At 49.7% G+C, this 16,005-nt stretch overlaps 1 protein-coding gene across 3 annotated transcripts; it reads right to left on the reverse strand.

Annotated features, from left to right (window-relative positions):
- Nucleotides 1–2,988: 2,988 nt before the first annotated feature.
- Nucleotides 2,989–9,400, reverse strand: LOC100590028 (neuropeptide Y receptor type 4). 3 transcript variants are annotated; one of them, XM_003278193.2, is made up of 3 exons: nt 7,563–7,842; nt 5,619–5,774; nt 2,989–4,584 (listed from the first exon to the last, which is right to left on the reverse strand). In XM_003278193.2, exon 3 carries the CDS (start codon nt 4,523–4,525, stop codon nt 3,398–3,400), a length of 1,128 nt encoding a protein of 375 aa, XP_003278241.1. In that variant the 5' UTR covers nt 4,526–4,584; nt 5,619–5,774; nt 7,563–7,842; the 3' UTR covers nt 2,989–3,397. The 3 variants fall into 3 exon arrangements, with proteins under 3 accessions (XP_003278241.1, XP_003278242.1, XP_030654446.1); XM_003278194.1 differs by lacking the exon at nt 5,619–5,774 and having other exon boundaries at nt 7,563–7,766; XM_030798586.1 differs by lacking the exons at nt 5,619–5,774; nt 7,563–7,842 and adding an exon at nt 9,125–9,400 and having other exon boundaries at nt 3,003–4,584.
- Between the last annotated feature and the right edge of the window lie 6,605 nt (nt 9,401–16,005).

Genomic DNA, 16,005 nt, shown 5'->3' on the forward strand with positions numbered 1-16,005 from the left:
AGATGGGTTCCTCCCACAATGGGTGGCAGAGGGTCCACTTGCTGGCTAGAGATGCCCCCCCATCCCGCCACTGCCCCCAGGAGCTAGAGATACTGAGGGGTGCTGGCTTTCACTGGGGCAGTTTCTACATTCATAAGCGGCCATCAAAAATGATATCTAGGCTGGGCACGGTGGCTCGTGCCTGTAATCCCAGCACTTTGGAAGGCAGAGCAGAGCAGATCACCTGAGGTCAGGAGTTCGAGACCAGCCTGGCCAGTATAGTGAAACCCTGTCTTTACTAAAAATACAAAAAAAAAAAAAAAAAATAGCTGGGTGTTGTGGTGACAGGCACCTGTAATCCCAGTTACACAGGAGGCTGAGGCAGGAGAATTGCTTGAATCCGGGAGGCGGAAGTTGCAGTAAGCCAAGATCGCACCATTGCACTCCAGCCTGGGCAGCATGAGTGAAATTCTGTCTCAAAAAAAAAAAAAAAAAAGAAAAAGAAAAAAAAGATATCCAGCAAGATGAAAAACTGTTGAAACAGTTTTAAGTGAAATAGAGCAGAATACAAAAAGCCATGTTCACTAAGAACATATCTATGCAAACTATGCACATGGCAAATATTTATCAAAAGAATGAAAAAGTCTCACAAAAAATATGACCACATGCAGCCAGAGATGAGACAGACAACCAAAACTGAATGCACCTTTTCAGCAATAACAATTTTAGAGACGTTCCCAGAATAAGATGGGTGTCTACAGTTGCTTACCCAGTAACTCTAGGTTCCAGGGCAACCTGTTTCTTAGAGCAGAGCTTCTCAAACTTCAGTGTGCACACAATTAACCTGGGATCCTGATAAAACGTGGATTTGGATTCAATCGAGCTGGGCTGGCAACAAGGACTCTGCATATCTACAAGCTCCAGGTGATGCTGGGGCACAGAACACACTCAATGAGGCTTCTACCCACTACCCCAATTCTTAGCACCAAACACCTTCCCCAGAGGCCTGGCCTGGCCCTCCGTCCTCAAGCATGCCTGCACCTGAAATCATCTTTGTCCCCAGCATCTTGGCACCATTGAGACTAATAATGGAAGCAACTCCAGGCACTTGCGTGGGATCCAGTGGGGGCTGAGGCCCCCAATTCCTTGGGAAGCTTGGACAATGATATCTTTCTGGGGTGATGTGAAGACAAAAGTGACTCCATCTTGGATGCTAATTTGCCCATGTTGACTTCTGATTAGCCCCAGTCCCATGAATGCCTCCTGACTCCTACTTTATTTACTGTCCCGAGTGTAAGAATATGTACTCCTGCTTTTAGATCAAAGCAAGCTTGATGTTATCATGCAAATTCTGGGCTATGATGCACATGGCATTCTTGCTTGCTCTGGCACACTACCTTTCATTGTCTCGCTGGAGCATGTATATCCTTTTCGTATGGTATATAAGCCTTGGGTCCGAGAGTAACAGTGCAGAGGTCTGTCTGTCTTGTGGCCACCCAAGACCACCCTTCTGCCTAAAAGTTTCCTCAATAAATCACTCAGTACCAACAAACTGGATTTGTCTGCCTCCTTCTTTGGTCTCTTGGCTCCTTTGGCATTTGGGGGTTGCTTTGTGCATGTGGGCTTTTCACAAAATAGATGGGTCTGGGAACCTGGGCTTTGCTGGCAGGTGGTCACCTGGAGCAGCCAGCAGCAGATGGCACCACAGGACAAGCACAAGCTGTGTCCAAGAAAGTGGCTCAAGAAATCTGCCCAAAATCCAACACAAAATGAACAAAGGAACTGAATGGGAGATGTGACCAAAAGAAGAGGTAAGATAAACAGCTCCAGGAAGGGAGCTGCTGGCTCAAAGAGCACTTGTCTTGGATGTCAGTTCCACCGGTTCTTGGTCAGGGGTGAGAGCCCTGTGCCAGACCCCCTGTGCAGAACCTATGCCGGCTTATGATGGGCTCTTCCAGGGCTCCGGCACATGAATACCCTGCCCTGGGAGACTATAGTAGGTCAGCCACTGTCCACTCTGCTGGAGGGTCAGTCTGAGCCAACAGAGCCATGTGGAGATATCCCATCCAATGCAGCCCAGGAGCAGTCTTGACATTTCTTTCCCTGCAAGGACAGGCTGTCTGGTCCACACATAGATGAAGCCTTGGGCCTGGTTCAGCATCCAGAGGACGAGGCCATAACCCCCAAGGTAAGATATTCACACTAATTGGAGCCTTTTCTCCTTTTTCCCTGGCTGGCTGGAGGAAGGGGACCCCTGCTTTTTTCAGCCAGTGCCCCATGAAGTTAGACTCCCAGGACTCCCTGCCCCTGATCCTACTTAAGGCCACTGGGATGCCCAATACCCTGAGGAAGCTTTGAAAGATACGTGGCACATTATCTGGGGCAAGTCAGCTCAGTGGTCAGAGCACAGAGTGAAGGAGGCTGCAGCCATGGCCTTGAGTTCTGGAGGCCTCTGTAGTGGGTCAACAGTGGGGAGAGCCACAGAGTCTCGGTCCAGCTGCTGTATCAAATGAGGTCCTGGGAGGCAAGGAAGGGCAGGCAGGAGACTATGGCTGCAGCAGCCTGAGCCCTGGCCCCCTTCCCATGCTGGACTCCTGTCCAGCACCAAACATTCAGCAGTGAGTGGCACCTTTACCATCAACCCACCATGGAAAACTTCCCTGGAGCTCTCTCCTTGTGCCAGGGCCTGTCCATGGCATGTAAGACACAAGCCCCATGATGATATGGATTTCACCTGCAAGGCGCTCGCCATCTCATCGAGGAGAGGAACTTGCAGGCTGATTTCCATGTAAGGTGGAAGACACGGTGGTAGAGAAAAGGGATGGAGTAGGAAGTGAGTCCTGGAATTCCTGCTGCAGAGGGCTGTAAGCCAAGACTACTGCATCTATTCTCTTCAGCTGGATGTGCTAATGATCTAACAGTAATCCCACTGCTTTGCATCCACAGAATTCTTTACTTCTGAAGCGACTCCACACACCATATCTCACAGAGGTGAGGAGTTGACCAAGGTCTAGAGCTCTGACTCCAAGCGCTCCTTCCCTCACCCGACAGTGGCCCCGTGGTCTCACTGGTGGAGGTGAAATCTCTGGGTTCCCAGGCCAGGCATCTGTTGCTGTGTCACCAGAATGAACCCTGCCTGCTGCCAGCAGACATCTCCGGCTCTGGCATCTTTCAGCTCAAGCTGCAAGGCTTACTGTGACCTCTGGAATCTGCACTCAGAATTCTCCCAGGAACAAACAGCTGAAGTATCAAAATGCCAGTCTTCACGATGCAAATGGATGCAAAAACAGCTCTTGCCAGCCTATCTGGACCCCAGAAAGCCAGGAATGCTGGGGTGCCACCCCAGTTTGCAGTGTGCCCACTTAGCTAAGTGAAAGAGCCTGGCAAGGGACATGGCAGGGAGAAGCCCTAGACCTGGTTAAACGGTATTGGACCTGCCACTTAGCCTCAGGGACCCTTTGGAGACTTCCGTATGTACTGTGGACAGGGGCAGATGCTCTGACTCCTCCAGGGGGGCGCTCTGCTGGCAAGTCAGCACCAGGGCCTTGATCTCCTTCTTGAAGTTGGTGTTGAGAAAGCCGTAGATGAATGGGTTGACGCAGGTGGAGGCCATGGCAAGCAAGTGGCACACCAAGAAGATGAGGTTCCCATGGCAGATGGGGATGGCCTCATGGTGCCAGTCTTCCAGGCTGTTGAACACATGCAGAGGCAGCCAGAGCACGGCGAAGGCCACCACCATCACCACCAGCACCACATTGACCTGCTTCATGTGCCCAGCTCGCAAGCTGTAGGTGCCCTTGTGAAACACGCGCCCCTGCCTCTGCAGGCGCCGGTAGATGCGTGCATAACAGACCAGGATGAAGCCCAGTGGGAGGCAGTACTGGAAGAGGAGCAGGAAGGTGGTGTAGATGGTGCGGTGGTGAGCCAGTGGCCAGGACTCGGTACAGACCACCTTATCCGCCAGGAACTCCAGAGCCTTGGAGTGGTTCTTGTGGAAGACATTCTCCAGGATGCTGTTGGCCAGGAAGGGCAGGGAGAGGACACAGGCAATGACCCAGATGAGCACAATCCCCAGGTAGGCCTGTGAGATGCTGGGCTTCCAGCCTGTTGGGTTGATGATGAGCTGATGCCTCTCCAGGGCCACGAGGACAAGCGAGAGGATGGAGACCGTCACTGACATGCACTGGATGAAGGCCGACATCTTGCAGAGGGTCTCTCCAAAGATCCAGTAGTCCATGATGGTGTAGATGGCCGTCAGCGGCTGGCAGAGGAGGCACATGAGGAAGTCAGAGAAGGCCAGGTTGGCGATAAGCAGGTTGGTCACGTTGGCTTTCTCCTTCTGCCTCACAGTCACACACATCAGGCAGAGGTTACCCAGGACCCCCACGACAGTCTCAATGCTGTAGGAAGTGACGATGAAGACCATCATGTCCACGGAATCCTGGCAATGGTCAGAGAAGTTGTATGAGATGCCCAGGGGTTTGCTTCTGTTTTCACCTTGTGGAGATTTTGGGAGCAGCAAGGCCAGGAGGTGAGAGGTGTTCATGGTGGATGTGAAAAGATTCCAGGACTCTTGAACTAAGTGATACACTTGAGGGATGACGCCTACAAGGCAAACAGACAAACAATACTCAGGGATCGTGCCCAGGGTAGAATCCAGGGAGGAGCAGGGCTGGGTAGAAAGGCTCTCAGCTGCTTCCCACCCAAGGCTGGTATCTGGAGGGGCTATTACATAAGGCTCATGGTGAGACACTGGCATCCAATGATGCTACCCTGTTAGAAGCACTTGTTGCATGCTGGGTACTGTGCTCAGCACTTTCATCTATTAGCTAGTTTATTCCTAGAGGTAGATATTATCAATCCATTTCATAGATGAGGAATCTAAGACCTGGAGATGGAAAGCAACTTGCCCATAGTCACACAGCTAATTAGTAACAGGGCCCAGTTACAAACTCAGGTCATCTAATGCCAGAACTTGTTCTACTAATTCCTTCCGGCCTCAGGATGAGGCTGTTCTGATGATAAAGAAGTTGGAGTGCTGTATGCAGAGTTTAGTGATGGAATTGTTCAGGGAGCATGGGTAGAATGCCCCTTGTCACATTTTATCTGAATGGAGACAGCAATAAATGCCACTCTGCACAGGATTGCTTGTGTCCTTCCACGGCACCCCATTCCCTTCAAGACAAAGCTAAAGCCTCGGGGATCCATAGTCAGTGCACCCTCCTGGTCTCAGCCCCTCCCTGCCCCGCTAGCCTTGTTTTCTAGGTGATACCTAGCAAAGTTGAAGACTGCCCAGTATGCAAAGCCTGGCTAATCAGCACACCAGCTTCTTCCTACCACCCACCATGTGCACACACATACCTGGCCAAAGTTACAGGTGCCCAGTGCCCTCCCCAGAACCCACTCCATGACTATGTTCAAGTCACTTGATGCAGTGTGCAGCTCACAAGCACACCAGACTCTTCCACATCTCTATGCCCTGGTACAGGCTGTCCCTTCCCCGAGGACCTCCTCAGCACAACTGACCCCCTGCCAAGACTGAGTTGGAATTTAGACTCCAGAGTTCTCCCGTGGTAGTGCCAATGATGGATGTTTTGCACGGGAAGCACCATACCACTACATACATCATTGTGACTCACCTCTCAGATTCTCTAGTCATTATTAATCCCACAGGGTTGCAGTTCTCGACCTTCAGTAAACATCAGAATCATTCTAGAAACATGTTGAAAGTGCAGATCCCAGGGCCCTTCCATCAGGAGATATAGTTAAGTGAGTCCAGGATGGGGGCCAGGAATCTGTATTTAACAAGTAGACTATGTGATTCTGATGCACATGGCCCTTGGACCCCGCCTTGTAAAACACTATAGCAGAAAACCCTATTTGAGATATTCTTTAAGTATCATATAATGGCCATATGTATTTTTTACATGATCAATTGCTATGTTAAGGCAGTTTTTGCAGAGTACAAGACCAAAATCAACCAGAGCTCAGTAAACTCTATTTGTCGGCTGTCATAAGTGTCACTTGTTGTGCATCTGATCTACTTATAAAGATGAGTCTCTGAGGTCAGGACTTCAACACCTGCCTGGCCAACATGGTGAAACCCCATCTCCACTGAAAATACAAAAATTAGCCAAGTGTGGTGGTGCATGCCTGTAGTCTCAGCTACATGGGAGGCTGAAGCAGGAGAATCACTTGAACCTGGGAGGCGGAGGTTGCAGTCAGCAGAGAGTGCACCACTGCACTCCAGCCTGGGCAACAGAGTGAGACTCTGTCTCAAAAAAAAAAAAAAGGCTCATTTGGTCATTTAAAAGATCAAGCTGTGAATTCACCTGATAGTTTACAGTCTGGTTATTTAGGAACCAGATCTCAAAGGCAGGAAGATTTCTCCGGCACTATGGTCTTCTGGCAAAAAGGGCCATTTGGGGCTGAACATGACAAAATAAACTATTCCAGAGCCAAACACAAGGCCAAATATAAGAAAAAGAGCAGTCCCAGCTGCATGAACCTGTGGCAGAGGCACTGCACTCAGAAGCAGCAAACGGGCCAGAACCCAAGGCTCTGGGTGACCATCAGCAGGGCTTGGCCAGTAGTGTAGAGAAACACCATTCATCCCAAACCAACCACCTAAAGCAGGATCAGAGTGGAAGGACTGGGCTGGGAGGGCTCCAGAAAACGCTCACTGCTTCATTTACCCACTCAATAAATGTGTCAAGCCCTGGGCTAGAAACAAGGGCTGCAAAGATGACTTATACAGTCATGGCCCTCCCAGAACAGAGGGGCTGACCAGCACGAATGCAGATGGAACTCGTTGCCATTGCCAACACCAATATGAAACAGAGGCCTGTGAGTTGAGAGATCAGAGAAGGAGCAGGGAGCAGGGAGACGAGAGAAGAGGTGGCAATGGTACAGGGCTCAAAGGCTGAAGAGGAGTCAACCAGCCAAAGGGACAGGGAGAGGAGGGAACTCGAAGTGCAAGGAACAGCATGTGCAAAGGCACAGAGGCAGGAAGGAGCAGAGCCTGCTGGGAAAAGTAAGCAGAATAACAGGTTCCAGGGTGGCAGATGATGAAGCTGGAGTGGTGGGCCAGACCAGCAAGGCCAGGTCCATTCCAGTAAGATCACTTGGATATAGAAAATGGATTGGCAGACAGGGCCAAGACAGGAGGAGGAGGAGCACTGAAAAGGTGGTGTTGGGCATCTGCCTGGGGCTGCTGGGCTTGGGGTACACTGACCAGTGAGGACCAGGGGACCTCAAGTCCCTCAGGCACACCCAAGGGGGTGGCGAGTGTATGAGGGGGAGGGTAGATTATTATGAAAGGTCAGTAAAATGGTGTCTCTGCATTTTGTCCCCAGGCAGCTCTCCAGATACAAAAACTAGAACCAGCTGCAAGCCCCAACAGGGACCCCCGGCAGCCTGCCTTCCCAGTCAATCAGAGGAAAATTAATGAATCATACACACAATGCTAATCTCCCAGTGGGGTTAGAATAGGGAAGGCCCTTTGCTTTGTCTCCTGAAATCTCAGCAAAAGCTACTATATCCTAATGCCCATAGCGCCCAGACACCTCAGATGCACCCCTTACCTCCTTGGCTTGCAGCTTACAGGGTGCGGATGGGGCCGCCCATGTCTCAGGTGAGGAAACTGAGGTCCACAGTGGGGGCAGGATGCTCCCCAGATCCAGTGTGACGCTCTGCGCCCCGGGCCAAGGGCAGGCAGGGTGCCCGGCTTCCCGGAGGGTTCGTACGGGGGCGCACTCGGCCCCGCCCCCGGCCGCACTCCTGTGCCCAGGAGGCACCAGGCTCGGGGCAGAGCCGCGCCTGCTTCACCTGCTCCTGCTGCCCCGATGCTGCCTGCGTGCGGAGCGGAGCGGCTGCTACGCTCCCGCCTGCGCCCGCCCAGCCTGCCCCTTGCGCCCGCCCACGAGAGCGCTCCAGCCGCCCGCCTGCCCCGGGACCCCAGCACTCGCCCTGGGGAGCCGCATCTTGAGCCCCCAAGGCCTGCCCGGAGCTGCAGCCCTGCCTGCGTGTGTCTCTCACGCCCACCTCAACCCTAGATACAGGCATACTGGAGCTGCGCTGTCTTTCTCTCTTTCTTTCTCTCTCTCCCCCCCTCCCCCCTTTCTCTTTCTCTAGGAGTGTCTCTCTCTCTCTCTGGGGGTGTGTGCGTCTGCCTGACTCTCTCTCTCTCTGCCTCAGTTTCCTCATCCATGAAATGGGTGTAAAAAGACCTGCCTTTCATAAGTTCGTTCAGAAACATTACTTGCAGACCTTCTATGAGCCTGGCTCTCCTGCTGGGCACCAGAGCTGGACAAGACAGGCTCCCTGTCCTTGGTTCCTTCTGGAGCTCTCAGCCCTGGGGGAGAAGACAGACACGGTGCAAGGAAAGAGGGCAATAAATTATTACCGAGGGTGAGATGCTGTGAGCAAACGGGTTCGATAGGCCAGATGGATGGCACAGCCACGGCAAAAGCCCTGAGGCTGGGAGCATTCAGACCCTGGAGACCAGGGGACGGCAGTGTGGCTGAGAATGTCAGCCAGAGTGAGGGAAGGAGATGGGCATCCAGGGTGTGAGTGAAAACTCAGGGTGGGCCCTGGAAGTGGAGTGTCTTATCTCAGGCAGTCCCAAGGTTGTGGCGATGAGAATTCAATGAGAATGGTCACTTTCTCCTTTGGAGCTGAGATGCACACGACTTGGCTGTAATGGAACAGCTTTGCTTACAACGGCTGCTCCTGTTTTGAATACACTAGCTTATAATTCCCTGCCCCCCACCACCACATGGCAAAGTCACATGTGTGCTTAGAGGACCTCCTGAGAGTAACAGATCTGCTTCAAGAGCACCTCCTAAACACTGGACATACACACCTGTCCAGTGAACCTCCTGTGGCTCTCCATGGAAATGTCCCCATGAAGTCATGGCAGTGGTCCCTCTAGAATGGCAGCTGCCGTTTGTAGTGCATAGACTCTGCAGACACTACCTTAGTTAACCATCACAACAGTTCTGAGAGGTCGGCATTTTTATTCCCATCGTGCTGATGAAGCAAAGTGACACTCAGTGATTGAGCAACTTGCCCAAAGACACTCAGCTAAGAAAGAGCCAGATCCAGGATGCGAACCCACCTGCCAACCACCCAGGCCTCTGCTCACTGTCGCTGTAGACTGGCACCTGTCATCTCTTCTTTCTGGACCATGCTCCTTCCTGTCTCGACTACCTGGAAAGCTGCTGCTCCTCCGTTGCACCCCAGCTCCGATGTCCCTGCTGCCATGACAAATTCCTGCCACCCTCCCATGCTCTGCTGCAGAGGCAGATGTAGCAGCCTAGTTGGTTGTCTGCCTGAGCACCTTTGTCTCCCCACTCCCCTATGTCTAGGTCACAGCTCTTGTCTCTGCCTCCAGATCCCAGCACAAGTCCACACACAGCATCTGACAAAGAAAGAAAGGAAGGAAGGAAGAAAGGGAGGGAGGGAGGGAGGGAGGACATTTAAGGAGACCTGATTGTAATGGTAGCTTCCAGACGTGTAAAATCAGAGAACATTGCTTGACCAGAAACTGCTCAACTCCAGCTGGGAGCTCTATGGACACCCGTCCTCTGTGCAGGTAAGAACTCAGCCACTGTCACCTCCTTCTTGCAGGGCAGCTGTGTGGGGTCTGGATTTGCTGGTAAGCCCATGGAGGCAAGCTTCCACATAGACACATTTGAGAACTACTGCCCAAGGCATGCAGCCTGAGCCCTAGCTCTTGTGGGTCAGAGAACAGCAGAAGAGCTGAAATGGTGGGAAAAGCAGCAAACAGCTCCCATGCCAGGCAGAAGCATGTGAACCTGCCCTTAGTCCATCCTCATGCCTAACTGGTGTGGTGTGATCATCCCATCTCACAGGCGAGAAAACTGAGCCTCGAAGAAGTAGAGTGTCTTGTCTCAGCCAGCCAACTTGTAGATGGTAGGGCTGGACTTTCAATCCAATGTCCAAGCTCTTCCTTCAGGACCGTAAGGCCCAGGAGAGGGGTAGGTAGCTCGTCCTAGCAGACATTTCAGGTTAAACCAATACTCCCAGAGTTGGCTGCCAGACCCTTTGCCTCTGCTAGGGAAAGGAGACAGCACCCCCTGGAGGCAGCAGAGCCCCGAACCAATCATAGCCAGAGCACTTGAAGCTCCTCAAGAAAGCAGTCTATAAGAAAGAACTGGGAGCTGCTGTTCTTCCCCCTTGCTGGAGTCCAGGGTCCGGAGCACAGCCTGAGAGGCTCTGCCAGTCAGCCAGGCTGCATTCCGCCATCTCTGGGGAAGGGGCTGGGTAGGATTTTCCTTCTGCCATAAAAGTGGCTGGCTGGTGTGACCTGCTGGAGACTGATTCTCCTAAATAGCTTAGTGACAGGTTCCCTTCCCACCCCATCAGGAATGTTCCTCATGAATCACGCGAAAGTCAGACAGGCGCACGACTCCCTCAGGTGTGTGCAGTGCTCCACATGACCTCTCTGAACCTCAGTCCGCTGCATGCTCAGTATTCCCCCTGGTCCTATGAGGAAGCTGAAGATCAGCTAGTCAGGGGATGGATAGACCCCAGCCACCCTCCTTACTATAAATTTGCTGGGATTTGGAATCAGGCCCATTCACAGTTGCTTACATCACATTGAGAGTCAGCGTGGCGACTGGTCACAAGCCGGGCACAGAAGCCGTCTCGCATTGCCCCAGATTCTCATTTGCAAAGTGGAGCTAATAAGGAAGTTTGCCTCGGGAGCTGCTGTGGCAAGAATGAGTTGAGATGAGAACGGCTCTCCACACAGTTATGGGCGGGAAACACCCTGCAGAGCTGTGGCTATTAGCATTCCTGTGTCCTGCATGCCTGCCCACCTCCCTGAGCCTCTGCCCCAGAGCTAATGGGCCATCCCGACCAATTCTATCTGGAAACCTCTCCAAACCCACATCACAACCCATACATCTCACCTGGACAGTCCTAAGAGGCCCTGCAAGCTCAGCCATGGTGGGCACCTCCTAGACACTGGACAGACATACACAACTCCCCAGTGAAACCTCCTGTGGCTCCCCTTGGAAATGTCCCCATGGAATCATGGCAGTGGTCCCTCTAGGATGGGTCCCTCTGAAATCAGTCTGACTCTATTGCTCTTTCAGCCCTTCTAGTGCTGCCTCCCCCAGACTCATTCTGCATGTAAACTCTTCATTTTCAGGGAGTATGGTTGAGTTTCTCAGATCCAGGCTTTTGTAGATGTTGCTTCCGCGGCCTGAACTCATCAAGCTCTCCATTCTCAGAGACCCATCCCGTACACACAGCTCCCTGAGAAATGTCCTTGGCCATCCCTGCCTCCAACCTGTGCATTCTGAAGGGCAGCTGCCAAGCACGATCCACTCACATATAGCTCCCGGAAGCTGTCCTACTTTTTTCATGGAAGGCTATAGCAGAGGGAAGCCACATCAGCTATCTGGGGAAACCAGTTTATTTTCCGGTACTTATAACAGAGAACCAAAGATCCTCACACATTTAGAAAATCAACAGCACAAAGGAGATAGGTCAAGATGAATAAACAAAATGACTGACCCCAAAAGAAGCTGAAATAACTCAGGGAATAGAAAATAACTTTAAGAGATCAAAAACTTCCTTTAGGTGCCTAAATTAGAGAAATTACTGAATCCATATAACAAGAGCAGATTGCCATGAAATAAGAGAGACCACGAAAGCAAGAAAAAACCCTTGAAAACTAAGCATGACTGCTGAAATTTGAAAACACATCATTAGAAGGGATGGGAGAACCAGCTAAGGAAATATCCCATAACGTAGAGCAAAAACACAAAAAGATGGAAAACTTCAGAGCTAAAATAAGAGACATGGATAATTAACACTAATGACCCATCATCCAATTACTAAAATTTCCAGGAAGGAAAAATCAAGACAATGAAACCAGCATATCAGTCATAGTCTGCACAGGACACATAATTCACCCCTAGATTTTCAAACAAAGGGACTTTAATAAAAAGGTAACTTACAGAGGTGTGGGAAGGGTTAAAGGAAAAAAACAAGAAATGGTGAGGCGCCCAGAGACTGGCAGAAGAGAGAAGCAGTTACCACTCTACAGCTAAAAGAACAAAAGGAGAAAACCACATTACCACAGCCAGAGGACTGCAGAGGAAGGGCCCCCAGTGGGAGCTTCTGTAGTGTGGAGGCATGCCACCGCCTCCAGACAGCATCAAAGCAAGGGGAAGTAGAAAAGAATTATACCAACCTCTCTCTCCTTCCACTTCCAGTCTCCTGTCGGTCCCTCCCATTGACCAAACCCAGCTGGAGCCCTGCCAGCAAAGGAGCCATCAGGCTTCCCAGGCACAGGGAATAACAGAGAACCACAGTAGAGAATGCATCTGGGTGGGGTGTGGGCAAAATAGTCGACACATAGAATCATCAATAGCAAGAGTATTCCAGAGCTACAGATTAAAAGGAAGCCCGGGGAACTGCCCCACACCTAGACCAGTACTGCAAAATTTCAAAACACCAAAAAAAAAAAAAAAAAAAAGAAGAAGATTCTAAAATGTTCCACGGGTGGGAGCAGGAAGAGACAGGTTGCCTACAAAGTAAAGGAGAGACAGAGACCATTCTCAGTCTTGTCAACAACATAGGATGGTGGAAGACTATGAAAAGATGGAACTATATTTTTAGGACTCCTGGAAATATATTTTGAACCTAAAACTCTCATCTCAGCCATAATATCAAGTGTAAGGGTAGAATAAGGGTATTTCTAAACTTGCAGGCTTACATTTCCTGAATCCTTTCTGAGGGAGTTCATTAAGAAAGTGTAGTAGTCCATTTTCACACTGCTATAAAGATCTACCTAAGACTGGGTAATTTATAAACAAAACAGGTTTAATTGACTAGCAGTTCCACATGGCCGGGGAGGCCTCAGAAAACTTACAACCACGGCAGAAGGGGAAGCACGGTACATCTTACATGGCGGCAGGAAAGAGGCTGGGGACTGCCAAACACTTTTAAACCATCAGATCTCATGGAAACTTACCATCACGAGAACAGCATGGGGTAAACTGCCCCCATAATCCAATTACCTCCCACCAGGTACCTCCCTGGCATGTGGAGATGACAATTAGACATGAGATTTGGGTGGGGACACAGAGACAAACCATATTAGAAGGTGCTCCAGCACAACTGGTACTAAAATCAAGCAAGGAGAGATGAGGTCAAAGAAATGGTTGAACTGACCCAGGAGCCTGGGATTTTCTTTCCCTACCCAAATAGTAAACCAGCATTACTGTATTTCTAGGGGAATTACAGGGATTGGTGCCATGATTAAAGACTTGAAAGATGCAGGGAAAGGGATGCCTGTCACATTTCTGCCCACTTGGCTCACCTCTTTAGCTCTTTAGCCTGTGCAGGAAGTTGCTGAATCTTGGAGAATGACTATATGTTGTCATAAATTTAATCAGGCAATAACTCCAATTTTAGCTGCTTTTCTAAATGCAGCATAGAACAACTTAACCACTCTTAGCACTTAGTATGTAGCTATTGACTCAGCTTATGTTTTCTCCCCATCTATATCAGTAAGAACCAGCAGAAGTTTGCTTTCACCTGGCAAGGATAGAAATACAAAATCAGTGTCTCCTCCTAGATCACGTTCATTTTCCAGCTTTCTGTTATAGTGTGGTCTACAGAGACCTTGATCTTCTGAACATCCCACAGATCCACAGATGGTATGCTGGTGCACTACACTGGTAGCACATGCTCATTGAACTGATGAGCAGGGAAAATAAACCAGATGCCTTCATAAGATGCATGCAGCACATGGGCATGGGTGGGGCAGTAGCCATCATAGCCCGGGCAGTCTAAGCTGAGCACACTGGATATGTACCAGATGGCACCCATCTGGTGTGGGGGAGCCTGGCATGGCATGTCAGAGCCAGAATAGGACTAAGAGTGGCCATGCAGGGAGGCAGGGGCACAGTGGCCTAGCACAGAGTGTTAGAGTCCAAGTACTGTCAAATGAAAGTCCACATGGCAGAAGGGGACAACCAAGTGTGGATGCCAGAGCCATGCAGAATGAGTGGAGGGGCAGAGTTCTGCTATGGGAGATTGGGTACATGCAGGGGGACCAACCGAGCAAAGCTGGGAGCCAGTTTTCTCACTCATGGAGAAGGCAGTCATGAATATGGAAGGAGGGAAACCCAGAATAAGCCCTGTGGTTTTGATTAGAATTGAAAGTATTGAAGTGAGCTCATGGTGTTCTATATAGAGAGATAAATATTGATGTAATAGTGTGTGTGCATATATATCCTTGCTGTGTCCACAGAGTCTGGGAGCAGTGATATCCCAATAGCAATGAACACTCCTGGCACCCGTATATTGACTTCTAAATGCCATTCTCCATTAAAAGAATCCAAGGCTCCTTCAGAAAATGGCTGATTCCAGGGCAGGGGCCGGGAAAGCCCAAGATAAACCCAAAAGATCTTGGGAGCTAGAAAGTAATGAAGTACTCTAAGAATGATGGGTGCAGGCCAGAAAAGCCCAGAATCTGGCTTGAAGGGGCCCCTGATGGCCAAATCTTGGACCATGTGAGCATCAAAGTAAATAATAATGATGATGGATAATAACCTACTGAATAAAATAAAAATCTGAGTCCATTTCAATATAAGTAAATGCTGGAATAAAGTGACAGTTTGATGAGGAATGGAATATTTTCATGGTTTCATTGTGCCTCATCACAAAATACTTGTTTATTACAAAGAGAGGAGTCACCTTACAGTGGAGAAGGCTGGCAGTCACCTCTGTAATCAAATGATAATAGCAAACACCATCACTAATCCTAGAGTGAAATTACTCACCGCATGACAGGATGCAAGGAGAGCACAGCATAGCTTCTGTGATCTTCTTGCTGAAGGTGCATGCAAGTGAATCCAACCCTGAAGAAGCATCAGCCTCGACCCAGGTGAGGGACACACTACAGAATAACTGACCTGTCATCAGGAAACATAAGGCCATGGAAATCAAGGAAAGAAGGGAGAACCGTTCCAGATTGAAGGACACCAGAGACAGGAGAAAGAAACCTGTGTATCTTGGGACAGCTGATGAAACTTCAGTGGAGCCTGCAGATAAGGCAGTAGCAAGGTGTTCATGCAAATTGCTGGGATCGTGCTCTCAAGTGGCACAGAAAAATTAATGTTCTTTATCCTCACTTACAACTTTTCTATAAGTTTAAGATGATTTAAATTATATTTTTAAAGGTGTCAAAAATTTTCTTCATCTTTATAGAATAAAACAGAAATAAAAATTGAAAATGGTAACCTCTGGAAATAGAACTGGGGGAAATAAGGAAAGAATATTAACGGGAGTTATCTGACCCATAGGATTTTAGGTCATTTTTTGCTTTGTTTCCTTTTCTAAATTTCTCTCTATTAAAAAAGAATGAATGATTACAACTTTACAAAGGAAAGAATCCATAAAATATATGTAATTAAATCCCATGGTACAAAGGGCAAAGAAGCTTGGCAACAACAATTCCAGCCTCAGTTTCGTCATCTGTAAAATGGAGCAAAGATGGGTTCAGGCTCATTACAAACTGGTGAGGGTTCAAATAATTAAGGGATAGGGATAGAATATCAAAGTCTTTTCAAAGCCACATAGAAGGGAGGTGTGAGGGAGGGTTCCTAGGACTTCAGATTCGGAAGCCGATAAGGGCCTGGACTTCCGAGAAGCCTTCTAACTAGAGATTCTGGCCAGCAGGGCTGCTGAAGTGGGCACACCTGCTGTAGGAGGCGTCTCCTTGGGCCCTAAGGGATCACCTGTTCTTTGTTTGCCTTTGCTTCTCTACTGAGGCCATAAAGAGGCTGCGCTGTAAAATAACCTACTCTGGCCCCAGGAAAGAGATAAGAGATGTCAGCTGGGCAGCCAACACCTTCCCTGCCTCCCACCCAAACAGCTGGCTCTGCCCTCCCCACCCCCACATCTTCTTCTCTCCAGGGTAAAGCCGGACTTCCCTACTGCCTCCTCCCTGCCCCTACTCACCAATGCTGCCACCCTTGT

Source organism: Nomascus leucogenys, chromosome 18 (genome assembly GCF_006542625.1).
Source record: "Nomascus leucogenys isolate Asia chromosome 18, Asia_NLE_v1, whole genome shotgun sequence".
NCBI lineage: Eukaryota > Metazoa > Chordata > Mammalia > Primates > Hylobatidae > Nomascus > Nomascus leucogenys.

What these genes read in the sequence shown, in the direction of transcription:
- LOC100590028 (XM_003278193.2), bottom strand. Translation starts at nt 4,525, where the DNA reads ATGAACACCTCTCACCTCCTGGCCTTGCTGCTCCCAAAATCTCCACAA.